The 21279-nt window shown below is 41.4% G+C and overlaps 3 protein-coding genes across 3 annotated transcripts in view; 2 read left to right on the top strand and 1 right to left on the bottom strand.

Annotated features, from left to right (window-relative positions):
- mgat4a (alpha-1,3-mannosyl-glycoprotein 4-beta-N-acetylglucosaminyltransferase A) overlaps positions 1-12242 on the top strand; it is a 31103-nt gene extending 18861 nt beyond the window's left edge. Inside the window, exons 4-16 of the mRNA XM_084085284.1 lie at positions 1837-1970; positions 2085-2131; positions 2364-2477; positions 4529-4604; positions 5372-5486; positions 5914-6044; positions 6132-6239; positions 6382-6456; positions 7004-7122; positions 8588-8666; positions 8897-8957; positions 9354-9466; positions 9596-12242. Coding sequence (XP_083941410.1) covers positions 1837-1970; positions 2085-2131; positions 2364-2477; positions 4529-4604; positions 5372-5486; positions 5914-6044; positions 6132-6239; positions 6382-6456; positions 7004-7122; positions 8588-8666; positions 8897-8957; positions 9354-9466; positions 9596-9622 — 1199 coding nt within the window. The 3' untranslated portion in view covers positions 9623-12242. The remainder of the gene's footprint in view (positions 1-1836; positions 1971-2084; positions 2132-2363; positions 2478-4528; positions 4605-5371; positions 5487-5913; positions 6045-6131; positions 6240-6381; positions 6457-7003; positions 7123-8587; positions 8667-8896; positions 8958-9353; positions 9467-9595) is intronic.
- A 325-nt stretch (positions 12243-12567) lies between these two features.
- coa5 (cytochrome C oxidase assembly factor 5) lies at positions 12568-15208 on the top strand. The gene is made up of 3 exons (XM_084084346.1): positions 12568-12780; positions 14094-14177; positions 14925-15208. Exons 1-3 carry the CDS (start codon positions 12679-12681, stop codon positions 14964-14966), a joined length of 228 nt encoding a protein of 75 aa, XP_083940472.1. The 5' UTR covers positions 12568-12678; the 3' UTR covers positions 14967-15208.
- Positions 15209-15346: 138 nt separating this feature from the next.
- LOC311064501 (inosine-uridine preferring nucleoside hydrolase) lies at positions 15347-21191 on the bottom strand. The gene is made up of 7 exons (XM_084084345.1): positions 20936-21191; positions 20127-20227; positions 19638-19825; positions 18579-18758; positions 17984-18095; positions 17545-17681; positions 15347-17099 (listed from the first exon to the last, which is right to left on the bottom strand). Exons 1-7 carry the CDS (start codon positions 20998-21000, stop codon positions 16752-16754), a joined length of 1131 nt encoding a protein of 376 aa, XP_083940471.1. The 5' UTR covers positions 21001-21191; the 3' UTR covers positions 15347-16751.
- Positions 21192-21279: the final 88 nt, after the last annotated feature.

The following is a 21279-nucleotide window of genomic DNA, read 5'->3' as shown; positions in this document are numbered from 1 at the left end:
ATATGTCAAAACTGTTCCTCTGTGTGTGTGGGGGGAGGGGTGCATGTCTAGTCCTGTCACAAAGATGCAAAGCGATATTATAATATATATCTGATGCAGTGCAGCTCGGTCATAGAAGATCTGTTTCTCCGGATTGGGTAAATTGCTGATCACCGATCGAGTCGGTGACCAATCGATCGGAGCACCTCTACCGCCCACTCCCATTTCTTTGTTAGGGATGTGAAATCCCAGTCCCCTTTCACCTGTCTGTCTGAGAGGCTCAAGTTCAGACAGAGAAATGTAGATAGTTTGTTGTTTTTTCCCTCTCTTTCCTGAATGACATGAAAGGCTGGGTGGCTGAAAGGGCAGACCGATAAAGCGAGTTGGGGAGGAGGGGTTAGTCTGAGAGTGTGTCCTCTTCCTCGCATGCGTTCTCACTCACTCACTGTCTCCCACCCTCCCTTATTCTGTCACTCTCTGTCTCTTTCCCTTCCTCCCACACTCGCCTTTCATCCTCGACCTACTTTCTCGCGGTGGTGGTGGGTGTTGCTCTGCGGTGCGGGGCCCTCACAGTGCCAAGCAACATAAAGCGAAAAAAAGGGGGACAGATTCTCCACGCTGCATGGATCACTCTGGAGAATTGCATCCCTTTCTCTCACGATCCACTCTCACCATTCCACCCCCCCTCCCACACACAAGTTTGTTTTGTGCTTTTTTGAGGCCCCCCATCGTCTCAGATCAACCCATTGTGTGCTGCTGCTCTACATATTTTCCCCCTTTTAACCCTGGTCACACACACACACACACACACACACACACACACACACACACACACACACACCCACCCACCCACCCACACCCACACACAGAGAGAGACCTGCACACAAAACATGCATGGAATCACATTTTGCACAAAAGCTGAAAAGCTGCATTTTTCTTCTTTTTCTACCACAAAGCATCAACAATTTATTACATGTTGTACAGTATATAAAATATGTTTTCCTAGGATGACCCTAGAATTTAAATAATGTGAAGTATCTGTACATGCCATTTGCCTTGCATGAAAACATGAGAACACTAGATAAGAGGGAAATGCAGTGAAGTAATCTAATGCTGCCATCTTTCTCCTTTTTTTTGCTGTCCAGCCAGAGGAGAACAGAACGATTCAGTGTCAGATAAACTCCCTCAGTAACTTACTTATCTTCCCTCTTGTTGTTCACACCCCAGTGTATGGCCGCTTGACTCACTCACTCATCCATTCTCTCTTACTCTTTTTCTCTCCCGCTCTCACTCACATACTCTGTCTCCCATTCTTCCCAGTGAAAGTGCCGCTTGTCTCCTAGTGGGTCAAATGGAGTGATAATATGTCTTGGAGCTGTCTAGGCTGGCTGTGTGACACTAGCAGCTCTTTCCCTTGCTAATTGTTGTTTCTCTCGTTCACATTGTCCTCAGTTGAACTTGACCCCTGCTCCTCAGTGTAAGCCGTGTATCACTAGTTCACTAGTATGGATCAGTTGGGTATGGATAACCTGGACCACCTATTGACCCCTCTCACACACACACACACACACACACACACACACACACACACACACACACACACACACACACACACACACACACACACACACACACACACACACACACACACTCACTCTAAAAATCTCATATTTTCAGGGGTGGCTTTTATATAGTCCTGTTGCTGTTAATAATGCCAGTAAAACTCTGAGCCGGGAGCCACCGCCAACGCTTAACCTCAAACAGGAAGCACAGTATCTTTTAAGGAGGTAGTTGGATGATCTCTGTGACTGCCGGTGCTCGTTCTCACCCTGCTCCTTCCTCCCCTTCAATCCCCAGTCTCCATGGTGATGGGAATCCCCACGGTGAAGCGGAAGGTGAAGTCATATCTGTCTGAGACGCTGCGCTCACTCATCGACAAGCTGTCACCCGAGGAGAAACTCGACTGTGTTATTATCGTTTTTGTAGGAGAGGTGAGTTGATGCATTCACATGCAGTGTATGTCAAACACTGTTGTATCTTCACAAACAAATGTATCATCATACTAATAGCGGTGTGTTTGTGCGCCTGTGCTCTTGTCCCTGCAGACTGACGTAGAATATGTTCACAGTGTGGTGGCCGGTCTAGAGAAAGAGTGAGTCATTTCCTGACACACAAAACACACAAACAACATGAAACAGAACCCCCCCCCCCCCCCCAAAAAAAAAAATCCTATCCTTTTTATGATGTGACCGATTCCTGTCTCGGTCCCTCCGGCTTGCAGAGGGGCCGAGACAGTTGAGTTCCAGAGCAATGTGCATGTCTGTGTTCCTCTGTTGACGTCACCGCCATCCTTTCGCCCCCACCTACCGACCCTTTTTCTTCAGGTTCTCTATAGAGTTGAGCTCCGGTCTGCTGGAGGTGATCTCTCCTCCGGCCACCTATTACCCTGAACTCACCAACCTCAAAGAGACGTTTGGAGACTCCAGAGAGAGAGTCAGGTGAGAAATTACATGGGGCCGGACACAATCCAAGTGTTTGGCACCTTACGAACTGGAACTGAGCCATGGACAGGAGAGTCACCAGGGATAGGAAGTCATTATTGAAGTGTGTGTGTGTGTGTGTGTGTGTGTGTGTGTGTGTGTGTGTGTGTGTGTGTGTGTGTGTGTGTGTGTGTGTGTGTGTGTGTGTGTGTGTGTGTGTGTGTGTTGTGTGTGTGTGTGTGTGTGTGTGTGTGTGTGTTTTGGGGGGAGGGGGGGTCTGGCAGGCAGGGTGGGAAGCCCAGATGGGACAGATGAGATGGAGGAGGACTAAGCAAAGGGGGTTACAAAACAGAGGAAGGATGAGTCAGGAGGGAAGAGGGAGGTAGTGATGGAGAAAGAGCTTAGGCCGCCTGAGTGCTTAGTATTCCACAGGCGTTTAACAAAGTCAGCTCAAGGGCATCCACATTACCACTCTTGCTCTCTCTGTCCCTCTCTCTCTCTCTCTCTGTATTGCTCTCTATGTCTTTCTGTCTCTTTATCTCTCTCCCTATCTCTCTGTAGCTCTCTGCCTTTCTCCTCTGTGGTTATCTTCTGTTTAGCATCGGCTAACAACCGTCCTCATTAGAAATCTGTTTATGGTGCAGTTTGTGTCGGCCACTGATAATAGTATCGGCCCAGAAGCCTGCATGCAGTGTGTTTCTGTGTGGGTGTGTGCATGAGAGAAGCTGGCACTACTGAGGATAAACGGTTATTACATTGTTCAACGTGGGCCATGGTGTTCAAGCATATATATATATATTTGTATTTTTTACTTTCATGGAATATTAATAAGAAACTTCCAACCATCCAAATACTAAATCTGTGGGTGTGCGTGTGGGTGTGCGTGTGGGTGTGGGTTTGGGTGTGCGTGCGTTAAATTCTCACTATACTGAAACTGCAGCACCACCCAACCACCTGTATGTGGGCGGGCGGGCACGCACACACACAGTGCATAGCACTTGTCTGAATGTATCATACTGTGCCAGAAAGATAGTGAGTAGGACGTGTGTGCCCAGGGGGCAGCTTTCACACCTGCCCCCTGGTAGCACCATACACACCTGTGCCCCTCTAGGCCTACCGTTAGCCATGAGTCACACTGCAGTGGGAAGGAGAGAGGTTATTGAGATGGAATGTAGGGTGACATTCTATAGGAGAATGCTCAGGACTGCACGTTTAAAAGTTCATATACTATATATGAGTGTGTGTGTATATATATATATATATATATATATATATATATATATATATATAGAGAGAGAGAGAGAGAGAGAGAGAGAGAGAGAGAGAGAGAGAGAGAGAGAGAGAGAGAGAGAGAGAGAGAGAGAGAGAGAGAGAGAGAGAGAGAGAGAGAGAGAGAGAGAGAGAGAGAGAGAGAGAGAGAGAGAGAGAGAGAGAGAGAGAGAGAGAGAGAGAGAGAGAGAGAGAGAGAGAGAGAGAGAGAGAGAGAGAGGTGTGTGTATGTATATATATATATATATATATATATATATATATATATATATATATATATATATAATTTATATATATATATATATATATATATATATATATATATATATATATATATATAATTTGTATGTGTATTTAATTATACTACATGTTAGACCTGGACAGTTTATTGATATACAGTAGTAACAATATCATAATATGAGCCTCTCATATGTTAAGGTATTATTAATGTAATACTGTGTGACATAGCCTAAATCTTGTATTTTCCTTGTCTTAAAGGCTAGAATAAAATGATTAAAAAAAAAAAAAATCTTCTGAACTTAGACTTTACTAGTTGAATCAAATATCAAATATCACTAGCACAAATAGTTTTCTCCAAAATATTGTAGGCCATATTAGACCTGTGTACATATTTATTTATAATATTTATTACATCACATGACTGTACTACTTTAAAAGCAATAAAAGAGAGATATTACAATGTCAAAAATACCACACGATATCTACAGCAGTCTCCTATCACAATATCGATATAATATTGATCTATTGCCCAGCCTTAGTGTGATCTCTGCTTCATTTAGATGGCGGACCAAACAGAACCTGGACTATTCCTTCCTCATGATGTATGCAGTCAGCAAAGGGGTATATTACGTCCAGGTAGGTCCCTGGAAATTTGGAATACATAGAATGTCACTGACATAAGTCTTCCCATTGCAATCTTTGCAGGGCTGGGGACAGAGTGCACATCATGACAGCTTGTTACCGCTGGTGCACACTGTCAGTTTGCAGCATGCCGTGCCCAATTTAGACTGTACTGCTCTGAACTTCAAAAGAGATCATTTCTAAATTGTCCATTGTACTGTACTGTACATGTGTGGGTGGTGGTGGTGTTGCAAAGTCTTCCACCAGAGCTGGGAAGTTGTGACTCCTTCTCAGAGCATAGCCAATTTCACTCACTCTTGGGCTAATCCTCTTAAGACTCAAGAGAGCTCATCTGTCTTTTTGGCTCATCTCGGCTCTAAATTTGCCTTATACGGCTTGTTTTCTCTCGCCAGTTATAGAGTTTAAAAGCCAAACTGTAAGGAACACCAGTCTGTGTATTGGTCCAGTTATGGGTACCATCTTTCTCTGTAGTCTTAAGGTCCTTACACACCGGGGCGATTTTTTTCATGCGAACAAAAAAGTTTTTTTTTAAAACCTTATAAAGTCAATGCAAGCTTACATGGAGGGAAAAGCGAAAAAGCGTCTTTTAATTATTCGGAACGAGTCCGAATTTTGCGTATATTTGCATATTCGCCGGTGGGTAACCGCCTTTATGATGCATGTGTCCCCACGACTCCCCAGACTCCCCACCCTCCCCACCCCCGAAACACTACTCTTCGCTTGATCCATTGATGTATTAGCTTCATACTCTTCATATACAGTTGGAGGATGATATTGTGGCCAAGCCCAACTACTTTGCGACTATGAAGAACTTTGCCCTGCAGCTGTCCTCTGAGGACTGGATGATCTTGGAGTTCTCTCAGCTGGGCTTCATTGGTATGTCATCAGCACCATAAATCCAGATTTTCCTACTGTTGATAAAAATGTTTTGTTGGCGTCCAGCAGAAACATGCACCTCAAACTTTGCTCCATCATACAGTATATGTTGCAATCGAATTCTCATGGGGGGAGGGGGATATTTTCATTATCTTAGGTACGAGGCAAAGCACATCAAGTCTGTTAGAATATTTCAAGAATGCATTGATTTCGACAAAAAAAATCCACCAGGCTTTCTCTGTGTTTCAGAGACACAAGCCTATTGACTCCTATTTCCCTTATAGTATTTACAGCAGAGTTGCTTGAGATATACATTGCTTTTCATGGTTTTGATAAGCTCTCACCTAATTATTCAGTGACTCATGCAGGCTCCAGTGCAGGATCAATGAACCTGATCCAAACCATCCCTTTTCCCTATGTCCTGTAGGAAAGATGTTTCAAGCTCCGGACCTCAACCTCATAGTCGAGTTCATCTTCATGTTCTATAAGGAGAAGCCAATTGATTGGTTGCTGGACCACATTCTTTGGGTGAAAGTCTGCAATCCTGAGAAAGATGCCGTATGTATGCATATTCTCTGTGATGGTTGGTATTTCTTTGGTTTTCTTGATGTATTACATCATTCTACTGTTCCCTTCATTATACAGAAGCACTGTGAGCGTCAGAAGTCCAGCTTACGTGTGCGGTTTAGGCCCTCACTGTTTCAACATGTGGGACTCCATTCCTCTCTCGCTGGAAAGATCCAAAAACTCACAGTGAGTCTCACCCAGCTGACTATTAACCCCCTTTGAACCTGCTTGTTTCAACATTTTGAGCCACATTTGAGTGAGCTCATTTCATCCCCGTTGTTTGGGTTGTGTCGCTGTGATCATTCACTTCCTGTTATCATTTGTTCAGGACAAAGACTTCCTGAAACCGCTGCTCCACAAGATCCATGTCAACCCGCCGGCTGAAGTGTCCACCTCAATGAAGGTATTGCCTCAGGAAATACAGTACACACTTTATGGAAGCAGCTGCAGTTCCAAAAACATTTTTTTTGTTTTGTTTTAATTGCATTTGATTGATTGATTGAATACTTTATTAACAGTTTGCAAAAAGTACAGATGTACAGTTATACAATAATGCTAAAAGGTTAACATGAAAGCCCTAAGGGCTTGTTTCCATTGTGGTCCTGTTCAATTCATCAACATATAAAGACATACAATACTATTCAAGAAATCATCAATACTAGGAGCAGTAAAAGTATATTTACAGAAAAACAGTTGGGGTAATTTATTTTGGCAAGCTAGAAGACTTGTCTTGGTCCAGTTGCACATTGCAGACAGGTGCTCTTTTATGGCGGTATTGAAGGAGGGTAGGGAGTCACACTTTTTGATGGCTGGTGGTAGGTCATTCCACATTTTGGAGGCATAATAGTAGAAAAAGTAGTAAACAAAAGTGAGACAAATGCAGTAGTAATAATATATTGTAATCAGTGATTGATAATAGACAAGTGAAAAATAAATGTTTATCGTTGCAGGTGTACCAAGGCCACACGCTGGAGAAGACATACCTAGGTGAAGATTTCTTCTGGGCCATCACTCCTACAGCAACTGACTATGTTCTCTTCAAATTTGACAGACCTGTTAGCATAGAGAGGTGAGTGTGTAGGAAGCAATGTGTTGGCATGCTCACTGCGAATGTGCACTCTCGCATATAATTTGTGTAATATGAGAATGGGAGGCCTCACCAAACAAATGTTAATGCACGCGCACACACACAAGCTGCACAGTCCTCTCTTCTCTCCATCTCTCCATCTTTCTCTCCTCTCGCTGATTCAGGGTCAGCTTCAGCGTGCGTGTCTCTGGGGATCAGGGTGGGCTAATGAGAGAGTTCTAAAATAGGCACTCTCAGAGCAGCCTCCTACTCGCTGCAGTGTCAGAAGGAAGACAGCGAAGATATAAAAAAAAAGGGAGCTCATAGAGGGGAATTCATGAAAACCAGGCTGGATACAAAGTGAGGTGCAGCATAAGAGGAGACACTGTTAACCACTATCAACCTGGCGTCCATAATTTTTTTTAGGCATGTCATTTTAGGCAAAAATGTTATTTTTTTTTCCAAAGAAATGTAAAAATAGCAGATTGACAAACCCATAACGCATTGCATCATGATGCTTTGTGGGCTTATAGCGTGACACCATCGTTCAATGAAGATAAAATGGGGCTTAAGTGGTTAGCGTTTGCTCACATGGAGAAAGCTTCTCATGAACAAGAGCATGGCGACAGTTAATAAAAGACAGAGAGACACTGAGACTCTAGTGGGTTCACTCATTCTGTCGCTCAGGAATTCACTATCTGCTAGCTGCTCCAGTTTCTGACCTCAAGTGTTTGTGTATGGCCTCAAATGCCACTGGCAGAGTCTAACAGTGTAGATACAGATTAGAGACAACTAGACCATACCCGGTCGGCGCAGCGCATCCGTGGGGGGATATGCGCACATGATCTGGCAACCCGGGAGGCAGTTTGTCCCATAGCTGGGCAGCCCCGTAACCATGGCGACAGTGTTTGACACAAAAACGCTAATAAGAAGCTGAGATTTGATGAAATTGAAAAACGGGCTTCACAGTTGCGTTCAGATGGTAATGGTCAATGGCTGTGTGCAAAATCAGAGCAATTGGTCCAGCCAGTGAGGAGAACCGGGTATCTTCACTCACGTACTCACCACCACTACAGAGGTTACTAGAATTATAGTAGGATAGTAGGATAGCTCATCAGCCGTTAGAAAACCCATGTTTCGTATTTTCTTTCTGTCTTTCTTTTGGGGGCTATTTAATTTCATTACCGTTTGTACATTTTTTTTTTATCATTTTGAAATATGTGTCTCTTTCCATCAGCAACAGACTGAAGAACTGATAATTAACTTCTACCCTTAACGATCTGACTGTTGGCATTATAAAATTTTGATAATGCTAACAGATTGTTAAGGGTAGTAGTCAGTCAGCTGCACTCCCATTTGTCTGTACTGTATGTAGCCTTTTACATGCAGGCCAAAGAGTGACGATACATATTCATGTGATTTCCACTGGACGTGAATATGAAGTTGAGTTGCCTAATGTGCTTGGCAGGTTCCTGTTCCGCAGTGGGAACCAAGAGCACCCAGGGGACAGGATAGAGAACACCACTGTGGAAATTCTTCCCTTCTTGGTGAGGAAACCCAACTAAGTGAATTCAATGCTGTGGTGCACCAAACGTTGTGTCTGATTGGACGAATTTAGCCCCCCCCCTCCCCATCTCTCATATTGACTAACTATTGACAAGATCAAGAGCATGACTTAACTGTAGTCATTGCAGAGGCAAGGCATTCTTGTACACATGCCATGCTCCATTATACAGTATTCACAGCTGTTTGTCTCTATCTTTGTGCATTTATTTAGGATGCTGGGCTGCAGACCAAAGAGAAATACAAGCGAACTGAGGACCGTTTTTACAGAATCGGTGGGTTAACCAATACAATCTTTTGATCATTCATGATTATATTGACACAGCTTGAGATCCCATAGATGCTCACACACTCTAAATCGGGGGATCAGATTTCACATTCGTGTTAGTTCTGCCTCTCACATTGAAATGCTTTGTACAAAACAGCTTGTCTTCTGTTTTCCATTGCAACCTTTCCTCCCGTTTTCTGTTTTGTTTTTTTCACCTCCTTTTTGTATTTTTGTCTTTCTACTGTTCTGCTCAATCTTTCACTCTCTAGTCTCTTCGTCTTTCTCGCACTTGCTTCTTGCTGCTTAATTTTTTGATACTTTTGTATTGGGACAGATAATTGGGACAGATCATTTTTGTGACCTTGACACTCAGTGTCCGTTGTGTGTGTATGTGTGTGCACAGGTCAGTTTGAGAAGGGTGTGGCAGAAGGGGCAGTAGATCCCGCCTTTAATCCTGTGGTTGCACTGCGGCTCTCCGTTGTCAAAGACTCGGCTGTGTGGGCCATCCTCAGCGAGGTAAGCCAATCACGCACTGCACCAGGAATCTGGTCTCCAGTCATGCTGACCACCAATTTGGTACTAGTCACATGTTATGTCCTTGATACATCCAGTAATGCAGGTGTGTGCTGTGCTTCCTCCTTGCAGATCCACATAAAGAGGATAGCGGGATAACCAGCTGTGGGGGGTCCACATCAATCATGGCCCCTGGGGACCTAAAATCTCCTAGAATGCTAACGCAGGCCTTCTGGTGCCTAGCAACCAGAAGTGACATCATTACAGCCCACCAGAGTCTCTTTTGTTTTTCTTTCTCATGTCCGGCTATGGTGTTTCTGTCCATCCAACTGTACCCTCTTATTTCGTTTTTCTTATCGTTCTCCTTTTCCTGCTGCTCCCATTTGTGCTCCCAATTCATTGGTGTGAATGTGACTACTACTGTACAGAGAACAACAGCAAGGTGTCATGAAGAAATAGTTTCCAGTCTGGCTGTGTGTGTTGCTCAGCAGCGTTGGACATAATCAAGAGACACTTGGATGAATGTGGACAATTTCTCACATCTGCGGAGAGCCAGTCCACGCTGCCCTGTCTGCGGCTGTATGCTGCCACCTCTGGGAAAGCTGGGGCGTTGCACGTGTGCCACGACAAAGCTCCTCGAAGATGGAGAAAGTTGTCATCACTAATGGCCAGTTGCTTTCTGTTCTTTACACTGCTGTACAAGCATTGGCGAAACGGCAATGACAACTTTGACAAACGAAATGATGCTGTTCATTCCCATGGCACACTTGTCCATGAAGAATATAATATACCAGATGTCTTGAAGACAAGATGTAGAATTAGCCTACAGTACAACACAAAATAGATCCCAGGTTTCTGTGTAATGACCCTACCCCATTAAGAAACTTAGAAATACAAGAAAACCATATCTATCTCACTTCCTGTCTGACAGGGTGTTGTGCTTATGACCTCAATGTCCATTTATAGTAAACCAATCAGACATTGCCTTGGGCATCATTCACCTGAAGGGATATATTATATTGATATATTATTACAACTATGACGATCTATGAAGGTGATTTAATTTATTTGAAATAAATTTTTAATTTGTACAAGAGGTAAGAAAAATATATTTTTTATTCTATGGAGAGATGTTTATGCTAGTGAAGTGTCTGTTTTTTTTGTATGTAGGTGTTTTTCCTCCCCTAAAAACTGCCTTTATCCTGTTTTTGTTTTTTTGTTTTTCTCCATTTCATTTTTCACTTTACAGCTACTTGGCCACTGTGTTGTCTGGTGGTTCAAATAGCTCAGTTCTAACTGCTGTACCAGTTTTCTGTCCCCCTGCCCCCCTGTCCCCCAGCCAAACATAGTAACTAAGAATGCATTGTCATACACGAAAGCTACATGGTCGCAGTTGCAAGTTGATCAGTCCTTTTTGGAAATTTGTAAAATTAAATATGTGCCTTACATCCAGGTCCTTTGGAATTGCCTTGGGCAGCATTGTTTGCAATCATTCCCCTCCCTCTTTTGCCTTCACACCCACACCCATGGCCTGAGTGCAATGATGATGATCACTGGTAATACTCATTCATTATCCACCTAATATGTCTGGTGGGGGCAGAAACTAGCTGTGTGTCATTCTGATGTAGATCACTCGACACCAAAAGGTGTATTAGTTTAACCTTCTGTCAGGACACAGGAGGGTTATACACCGTATGTATAACATTACCTACTGAAACCGCATGGTTTGCACTGATTGTTTTTTTCTTCCTGTGTCTCTTTTTTGTTGGTATTGTCCCATGCACATTATCCTACTTTTATTTTACATCGGTGGTCCATTCAACTTTGTGGTTATGATTGGACTCGATTTGACTACTTTACTTTGTTGTGCCAACATGTGCCATTTCATTGTAGACTTGTTTGTAGGTCGACAGATTTTACCACGAGGCAGCCTCAATGAGTGTAAATATATGAAAAAGCAATGAACATTGTCCAGTTGTTTCTTTCTCGCACTATGCCTCACGCCATAATTTTATCAAACTGTTTTATGTGAATACATGTTTATTATACAGTACAGCCATGTTTGGAGGAGAACCTTTTCCTTTTTTTTTATTAGTTCATACTCATCTTGGATGTGAGTGGTTTGTGCAGGGGTCTAGAGGAAGTGCCTTGAGAGTGAACATTTAGTAGAGGGGTTGATTAGAAATGTGCAAAATGTTTCAAAAGCAAGTTCTCATCATTTGTGCTAGTTTATAAACATCTATTTTTCATAACCAATTCTAATTTGCTTCAAAGCTGGCCCCTCTACCCCTGATCAAATCATCAATGCTTGTATTAATTAATCTGAAGTGGCTCCCTCTCTGTATCCTCTCTTGTCTTCGCCTAGTTTTGTCTGTTGGCATCACTGCAGACTGGAGAAGAAGAGATGAAACCACTTATGGGTGGACCGGGTTGTTTTGAAAGGGAAATGAGATTTCTGTACAAAAAGTAGCTTGCACCTTGTACTGCTTTCTTGCAGAGACAGGGAAGGACTGTGAGACTGTTTGTAAAAGCAATATACATGGATGTAGTGGGCTCCCTGAGATCCCCTTTAGTGTGGATAAAAGATCGGAGACGAAGACACTCTGCCCTTGCCTTACAACCCTCACGCCCATAAATTCATGTGCCTTCATCACGTACATGTGTATGTCTGCCGTTCTGATTTTTGACACGTTTTCATGGTCATCTTTGAAATAAATTAAGTTAATAAAATCATGCCCATTTATGTTATGTCTTGGTTCTATTCACCCAATCACTTCACCACCACTTCATCAGATAATTTAATATTAAATTGATTGTGAAATACAAAGGAGGAAAATACTGTGGTATTTTGCTATGGTTTTAGTGTCTTCTAGCTGTGAACATAATTATAAAGATTATTTCATTATTAAAACAAATTGACCATATGGAGTTTTATGTTGGTACGGTTGGACTTTCAATACAAAAATGGAATTGCAAGTTGCATTCACATGTCCACAAAAAAGAAGCTCAAGAAAACAGTAACATGCACTACTATGCAGAAAGAAAAAGAACTACATGTAATCCCAGCATGCATTGTATTCAGTTATTGTCCTTCCGCAATCCCATCATGCCCTGCACAAACATGGCCGCTCAGTGCTGTTATAACATTTCTGTTTGACTTCAATACTAATAATTTAATATTGATTTTCAGTAACGTTCATATAAATGTAGACACGATGCCGAAATACTACGAGGACAAAGAGGAAGACCACAGGGCTTGTGCTGGTGTTCGAGAGGACTTCAGAGCATGTCTCCTTCAACATGACTGTGTCCTGAAGGTAACAGCAGAAGAACCACAGCGTCTCTTGCCAAAAAGATCTAGATGTACAAGTTTGTTTATCATTCTCTTTGGCGAGCCTTTGCGCGAGTATGTAATGAGTAGGCTACTTTCCAATTCCCTTATTGACAAATTTCACAAATGTAAAGAACAACTTATTTGAACATGAAGTCAAGCTTTATGAAACGGGTAACAGGCTAGGAGGGCACCAAGGAAGAGTGGGCTGGGCACCTCGGTGTTAAATTGGCAATTTTTTTCAAAATGTTTTAAAAAATAGAATATTTAGATTAAAAAAAAAAAGTGTACATGATTAGAAGAACATGCTTTAACATTCGACAATTATGGTCTAATGTTTCTACAATTGCTACAAAATCTGTAGCCTAGTCATGTTCCTTTTGCCAATTCGGAACAAGGAAAGGCTGCTTTCAGCTTTGGTGCACCTGAGTCTTGGAACCTCCTACAACAAGAGCTTAAATTGAACTCCCTAGTATCTATTGGTCATTTTAGGAATCTTAAGACCCCTTAACAGACGACGTCACACTGATAAGAACCAGTATGCGTGCAACCAGTATGCGCTAAATGAAACCCATTCTATCAGGTCTCGCCAGGACGTGCCACACTAGCCAACACACAAGAGGGGGTTGGGGTGTGCTGAAACTAGCGCACCCCGAAACAACAGGTTGGAAATTGATTGCGTGAAACAATCACCTGCGCATCCAGTCTCAATGTTAGTAAACAATGAATTGGTCTATAATAACCGTGTCATTCCTGATATGCAACTGTTTTAACTGATTGATGTTAACATGCAATTGTTTTAACTGTTTGTGTCAACTTTATTGTTTTTTCTTGTTACTCTTATGTTAATTATATGTATGTAATCTCGGCATCATTGTAAATGAGGGTCTCCCTCAATTGATCTCTCCGAGAATATTAAATAAAGGTTGAATGAATTTTGGGGCATCAACAAGAAGTTGAAGGATAAATGTATGTCTGATAATGATGTACCGTGCATGTTCACATCATGTATATTTAACATTATTAAGAACATTTCTCAAATATTTGTATTTCTTAACATTTTGGTAAAAATAAATAGCCAATTTTACTGCGAGGTGCCCAGTTGTCCCTAGTGCCCACCTATCCTGTATCCATTAAAAGTATTTCAACCTTCCAAAACGCCAAAGCTATTAATTCAAAGTGACAATATGTGTAGGATGTTTGTTCGTCCCCCTCTTGACATGTAAAGCTATACGTCCATGACTAAGGTTTTGGGGAAATGTAACCCGATGCAATGTTTTATTAATCTCATTTTGCCAGGAGGGGAAACTGCCCAGTGAGTGTTTGAAGGAAGGTCATTGCAAAGCCCTGCAGACCTCGTTCTTTGAGTGCAAGAGGTCAATGGTAAGACAATAGTTGGTGTTACTTACTTAGCCTACTTTACTTATGATGCAGTCACTACGAGTAGATACCCGGCCTACCAAATGTAAAAGCTGATGGGGAAATTTGAGGAGAAGAGAACGTTGTACAAATCTGAGGTTACAATCAAATTGGGCAACAGCGAGTCAGCGATTTACATAGGCAGAGCCTTGAGAATAGCAATTAACATTATATTCATGTAAAGTTTTCATTTAGTTGCTTTTCCAGGACATGGGAACTTAAGTTTATACGTTTTATGTGGTGTTTGTAATGGCCATTCAGTTTTGTGAAACATATGAAATTGACATAAAACAGGGAAATGCGAGTCCCATAAAGTCATGGAAATATGTTGAGACTGCTATAATAAAATTGGTGAAATTCGTTGCTGCATCAAGACAATGGAATTTGTATAATTGATGATCGACAATTAGGCTCAGTCAAAGCTGTAATTAACAGTGGAATGTCCTTGTGCAGAAATGTTATGTAATGTCCCTTATTGGGTGCGGAGTGGTGTTAAAGGATGTTGTTTTAGCAGTCCTTTAATCCTTTCCTTGTATCTTGCAGAAAGAACCTACATATTACCTTGATAATCACTGGGTATTGAAATGTACTTCATGAATAAGCAGGGCTTAAGCAATGTCAGTATACGATGCAATTTCTGTTTTATTTTGCGATGCAGATATACTGTGACTCATGCTGTAACTAACCTACAGTATCTTGTTCTATCTACAGCTGGACACAAGGTCAAGGTTCCGTGGAAGGAAAGATTATTGATGAACGATATGGGACTTTGTGAACGCAAAGACAGTCAATGGACTGACTGAGCTCTGGACGGATGAAATGTAAATAACTAAATTAATTGAACCTATATTGGACTGGTAATGTGTGATTTGTGGAGGGACATCAAGGCTCCCCAGTTTCTCTGGATGATCCCATGTAGGAATAACTGCAAACCAAAATATTTTGTCATCTGTTATGGATGACTGGGAAATAATAATAAAATAAACGTGTAATAATATCTTGTAAAACCTCAAATAGATTTTTTTTATGGTGCTGTTATGTATGTATGTTATTTCTGATCTGACTGACACTGTATACATTAGTTCTACACACACAATAATGTGCTATTGACGGCAAGCCGGTCATTGTTGAGAAATAAACCCAGACAGGGCATTTAAACCCTGACGCGAAGCGGAGGGATTTAATTGGCTGTCCGTTCAGTGCAACACGGTTGCCTCGGAAAACGTGTTGAACAAATAGAATCAATTTCGCGATTCAAATGTTTTCAAAAACATTCTTGAGAGCAATTTTTCAGCGGTCTCTTATTGAGCCCACCGGCCATTATCGAGAAATAAAACACAGCTGAATTCAGTGATTGACCAATCAGAATCAAGCATTCAACCACGCTGTGTAATAAACAGATAAGAGGGGAGTTTGTGTCATAGAGCAAGTTGTACTTATAACAAACACCAGGCTTACATACAGTGGCGTCTTGGTTCTATAACATTAAGCTAGTCGGACCATAAGGCCAAGGGTGAATTCAATAGCATCTTCATGTAATGTTTGTCACAAGACAACTCCTTACACTGTGTAGTACACATGATACCAATTGTGTTGTCTTTGCTTACTGTAAATCGCTCTGGATTAAGAGCATCTACTAAATGCCTAAATTGTTAGACAGTAAGGCCTTACCTAACGTGAAAATAAATTATCCCACCCCCGGCTGAATGTAAATAGCTTAACTAATTTGATATAGTGGACTGTTAAGACCACCGTTTGTGCAGCTGCAATTTAAAGACAAGCATTTGTTCTTTAATTTGCCAGAAACTTGGTAGTACCTGACCTGTGAACGGACATCAAGTTTCTCAGGATGATCCCATGCTACCAATGAGCAAAGCTGGGTATCTGCCATGTAGGGGAATCCCATTGGAGAATGATTGTCTTCAAGAGATTACAACGGTTTTATTTGTCACTTGGGTACAAGTAGCGAAATGTTGGTGGGACAAGGGACATGTTCCTGAGAGACTTTGTTAAAACAATAATACAATTACAAGATAACACAAATTGCAAGTTTTGTTATGGATAATAAAAACATGTATATCTTGTATAACCTCAAGTATAATTTTATGCTGTTATATACAGTATGTTACATCTGACTGTTTTGCTATACAGTACTACTTCTAGGGTCATACAAGTTACAACTGAGGTATGTTTATACAAAGGTTATTCATCTTCAATTGTGCTTTAATGAGTCGCTTATAACAAAACAAACTTGAAAAAAAAAAAGGTTTTATCTTGAAAGTGCTTAAGTTAGTTCTAGTTTCACAGTAGCCTACCTGTCATTAATATAGGCCTAGTTAGTACAGTACCATTCCATATGGATAATGGTCCCAATTGTCAGCATGAATTACAGCTCTTTAACTCTGGAAGCTTGACCAAAGACATGTTATGATTTTTACCCAGATATTCTGTCAAAATATATGATCGGTCATGGAACATGGAGGACAAAACGGACATCATGACCCTTTATGTACCTCAGTGTAATACTATGCACAGCTATTATTTCAAAGCGTCCATCATCATCTTCATGAACTTTTCCAAGTCCACCTTCTTCATGATGTGGGCTTTGTGAGTCTTCTTCAGTAAGTCCTGAGTATCCACTATCATCATGCCTCGAGTGTATGTCCCCGTCAGTTCCACACTGACTGGATAATGGTCACTCTCAATGATGAATGAGTCATCAACAGCAGCGGCCATTGCATACGAGTCACATGAAACGAAGCCTGTCCCGAAGACAAACTCCTTCTGGGAGCGCTCACTGAAGGAAGCCTCGATGCTATGTTGGAAGACTCGTGCCATGAAGCGGGCCTTGTTTGTGTCCTGGGCCAGCCAGGCGTCACAGAATTCCTACGGTTAATAAGTGGAAACATCAACCAAGTGTACACTGGGTGATCTGGACAAAATCTAATATCACAATATGTTTGAACGAATACCTCAACATTGATACTGTGCGGAATACTATCGGTGCTTTCACAAAATATTTACACAGTGAGATGTTTGATAAATAATCACCAGTAATGCCTTTAACTAATTGGGTAAAGGCAAATATTGGAACAGCTACAACAGTCAAGTAAATTCAGATTATAATGACAGCAATGCAGCCTTTAAAAACAGGAAATGAAAATATCTAGTCTCATATCACAATATAATTTTGTTATATTTCCCAGCCCTAGTGCCAACCCTAACCCTGCATTGCTCATAGTCTAATCTTCATTGGGGCTTAATGACACTTATGAATGCTATGAGTTGAGTGCCAGGTTTAATAATTTATGTTAATATATTTTTCACTCACCCAGGACAGTTTGCTGTAACAGGTGAACTCCCAGCAGGCCAAGTAGGTGGGACACTGGTAGTCATTCAGTACAATGTATGCAGCTTCTGGATCAGCAGCAAAATTGAACTCGCCACACGGAGTGCAGTTTCCTCGTGCTGGTATAACGTGGTATAACATGAACACAAGGTCACTGATTGTAAAACGTAACTCCATTATATTTTTTTGTAGTTGTACAAGAAGCCCATTTGAGTTTTTTTCTTATTGTAATTGTGGAATATGTAATGACATATGTCACAACTACATAAATTGTGCCTATAAATTTAATTACATATATGTATAGACAATGTGGGATTCCCAGATATAAAATTGCAATCAATTAAGGCCTTTAAAATGTTATTCAGTGGCAGAATTGGGCATCTAAAACAAAGTAATGGCGGAACTTAGTAGTTTTCCTTACATTCAGTGTTGCCTCCCATGATGTAGAGGCCTTTGAGTTTGCTAGGTAGGGATGGATCCATCCTAACAGCCAGAGCCAGGTTGGTGAGTGGTGCCGTTGCAACCAAAGCCACCTGAGAAAGATACGTATTATACTGCAGTTGTGATTGTATGCTCAACGCTCTCCGCCTAAACAAGACATTGCAGTGATGTTTTTTGGGGGGTAAATCTCTTAATGTTTCCGCCGTTTTAGTGTGGTCTTCAGTCTACTTCAATGAATATTTTTGTTGTTGTTTCATTTCCCCCCAGCTGTTGTGAGCGGAGCGGCGCATATTATGTGCTGTGTAATGCAACAATAGTACTTTTGGCACAGAAAGGCGAACGATATCAATAACATGGTTGTTTAAAACAGAATACAGCGCGTTTACAGTACGTCCCTCTTCTCCTCCATAAATGAATGCTCTGAACATGTCGGTCATGATGAGTAATATGTGTAATGGTCTTTGTCTCTGTATTTATGTGCTACACTAGGTGTAATGTTGTTTAGTGTGCAATGCACTTGAACAACAACGCTGTTTGCCCAAACAAGTTTCCCTACAGGGACAATAAAATCTCACCTCTCCAGGGTTTTCATCAACAATCCTGATCAAGGCAGAAACTGCACTCTCCTTCTGTACCAAGTCCAGACCAGGGGCGTTGGGGTCTGGAGCGTCTCCCAGTCCATCCATCCCATGGAAGTGACCTGCACTAATGCCCTTCCCGAGGACAGGCTTAGCAGCACCTTTGAATACTGGAATCTTGCACAATGGAAACAAAGAATAGTACACATGGTTCAAAGAAAGCACCAGAAACCCTGAATTCTTTTTAGCCAACTCAAGCAAAATCCAACCTCACAGCTCACTATATGGTTTGTCTCTCGAGACAGACTGTTGGCTCACACAATTTTCAAATGCTTCCGCCTAATAGTATGTATGTATTGCAGAACCACTGAAAAATGCAAAGAAATTAAAGTGGATGTCCCGCCTCCCCCCAATTTTGACCTTCGCAGTCAATACCATCAAATTAGTCTAAGCCTGTCTGGCTTGCTGGTTAGCAGAAATAGAAATTCTAAAATATATTTTAAAATATAATTTCATGAATGGAAATGACAGATGACAGCTATACATATTGAAACTTTTACGAGGTGCAGTTACAGACAAGCATTCTTAGATTGTGGAAGAGTTGTCTGGCTTGATAGACTATGGTGGGACAGGACATCATGCAACAATAACGTAGCAGTTGGTTCACTCTGCTGAACAAGCATTGTAGTGGTCAGTGTTTTTCCATTACTATAGTAACATCGGTCATCTGCCACTGCCAAAATTGGGTTTTCAGTTGGCTGAGGTTACACTGGTTTTCCAAAACAACCTCTCCTCATGTGCCTGAGGGAACAAAAACATTATTGTATTGAGCTTACCAGCTCTCTAAATAGCACCCCTACGCATCATATGATGACAGGTTTCAATCCATCACATACTCCAATCAATCAATGCAAATTAGTATTGTCTTCATGTCAAAGCCACTGGTCACAGACAGCAACCCTGTTTATAAAATGCTCTGGGATGTCCGTAAACTCATTATTGGTGTGACAAAGTAACAAAGCCCCTGACTCAAACAAAAAACAAACCACGCCATACCTCTAATTTATTACAGGCTTGCAGGACACGCAGGACATTCTTACAGACGTTTTCCACTGTGGTGTTTCCATGGACACAGGTGATGCCCAGCAGCTCCACGTTGGGGGCAGCCAGCGCTAGCATGATGCCCTGAGCATCGTCCACCCCACAATCAACATCTAGCAGCAGCTTCTTACTCATAGTGATCCCTGAGGAACACAAACATGTATCCAACAGGTAATCCAAAACTCAGGATTAAAGTTGAAGTGGCCACAGTCACACTGACCAATGTCAATAAATCTGTTTGGTTAACTTAGCCAATGAGTAAGCGGAGCAAATGTATAACTGTACACATACTGTATAACATACAGTATATAAATGTTACAGAATGCTTTAAATGGTAGGCATATGTCAAGCAATGATTGACAATAGTCATCTAACTGTGTAAACTATGCACTGTCTGGTCCCAGTCTGAAACAAAGGCACTATGTTTCATTAAAAATGTCTTACCTTTAACTGAGTATTGTGAAAAGGGTGAATTGTGCTGTGTAGAGGCTGGTGCTCCTTGTCTGAGAGACTGGGTCAAATGCTTATCACATGTGAACCTGAACCTTTGTGCAGGGCAAGCAAGGGGCAAAGGGGAAATTGAGGGGGAGGAGTTAAGAAGACAAATGAGAGAAGATCACCTGCAGGAAAATGGAAGAATCACTATAGTGTGTACTTTTTGTAAAATATTTGTTTGCAGTTATTTTGTCTGTAACTAGATTATAATAATAATAATAACAATAATGTACTATTGTTATTGTTATTATACCAAATAAAAAATATGGGAACACTCCACAATCAGAGCTGTAATGTACACAGTAGCTAGCAGGTTGTAATGTATTATAAGTATTTATAACGCCTTTAAAGGCTTAATTATATATTGTAGACATGGGATACCAAAAAACGAATCTGCCCAAATATCCCCACCCAACACAACAGTGGTCCCCAGGTTGATTCAAGGCCAGTCCACACCAATGCAACTCCTTGCAACTGCCATATGGTTGCAGTTCTGCAGTATAGTTGCATGTTGCAAGGAGTTGCATTGGTGTGGAGTGGCTTTAAGTCAGGGTGGTGCTCCCTTGGTTCACAAAAGTTTAAAACCCCTGATGTAGTTCATTTAATAGCCAAAGTTTTTGTGAAGGAGTTAAAAAAAACGGAATTACAGTTAAAAAATAAACATCTCCACTGTTACTTGCCGGGTAATGAATGGTGAAATGGAACGTTAATGAATCGTAATTCATGTGTTTTAACATCATGTGTTGTGTTTCTCTCACCTTGCCGCCTTATTGGTGCAACAAAAGACAGCACCGGTTCCAAGACGTCTGATTGCCACCGCCATACAAACACTCCAAAGTAATAAACAGACTAGCCTTGGATCAAGACTATCACAGATTTGATCGAGTCTGACTCTGACTTTTACTTCGTGGATATGCAAATGTTAAAATCGATCAAATACATCTATGTTAAACAGTCTTGATCCGAGGTTATAAACCTTTAACGCTATGTTATAAACAGCCATGCTTACGCAATGTCGCCATATTCTTAAAGGGACAGTTTGAGTTCACATTTTCGAGCTGTGTGCTAATACAGACACGTCACTCGGCATATGGTTAATTCC

The sequence above is a fragment of the Gymnoscopelus microlampas genome (genome assembly GCF_963454915.1).
Source record: "Gymnoscopelus microlampas genome assembly, chromosome: 17".
In the NCBI taxonomy this organism is placed as follows: Eukaryota; Metazoa; Chordata; class Actinopteri; order Myctophiformes; family Myctophidae; genus Gymnoscopelus; species Gymnoscopelus microlampas.
The sequence above is the reverse complement of the archived record's forward strand: the minus strand, read 5'-3'. Positions and strand labels throughout refer to the sequence as shown.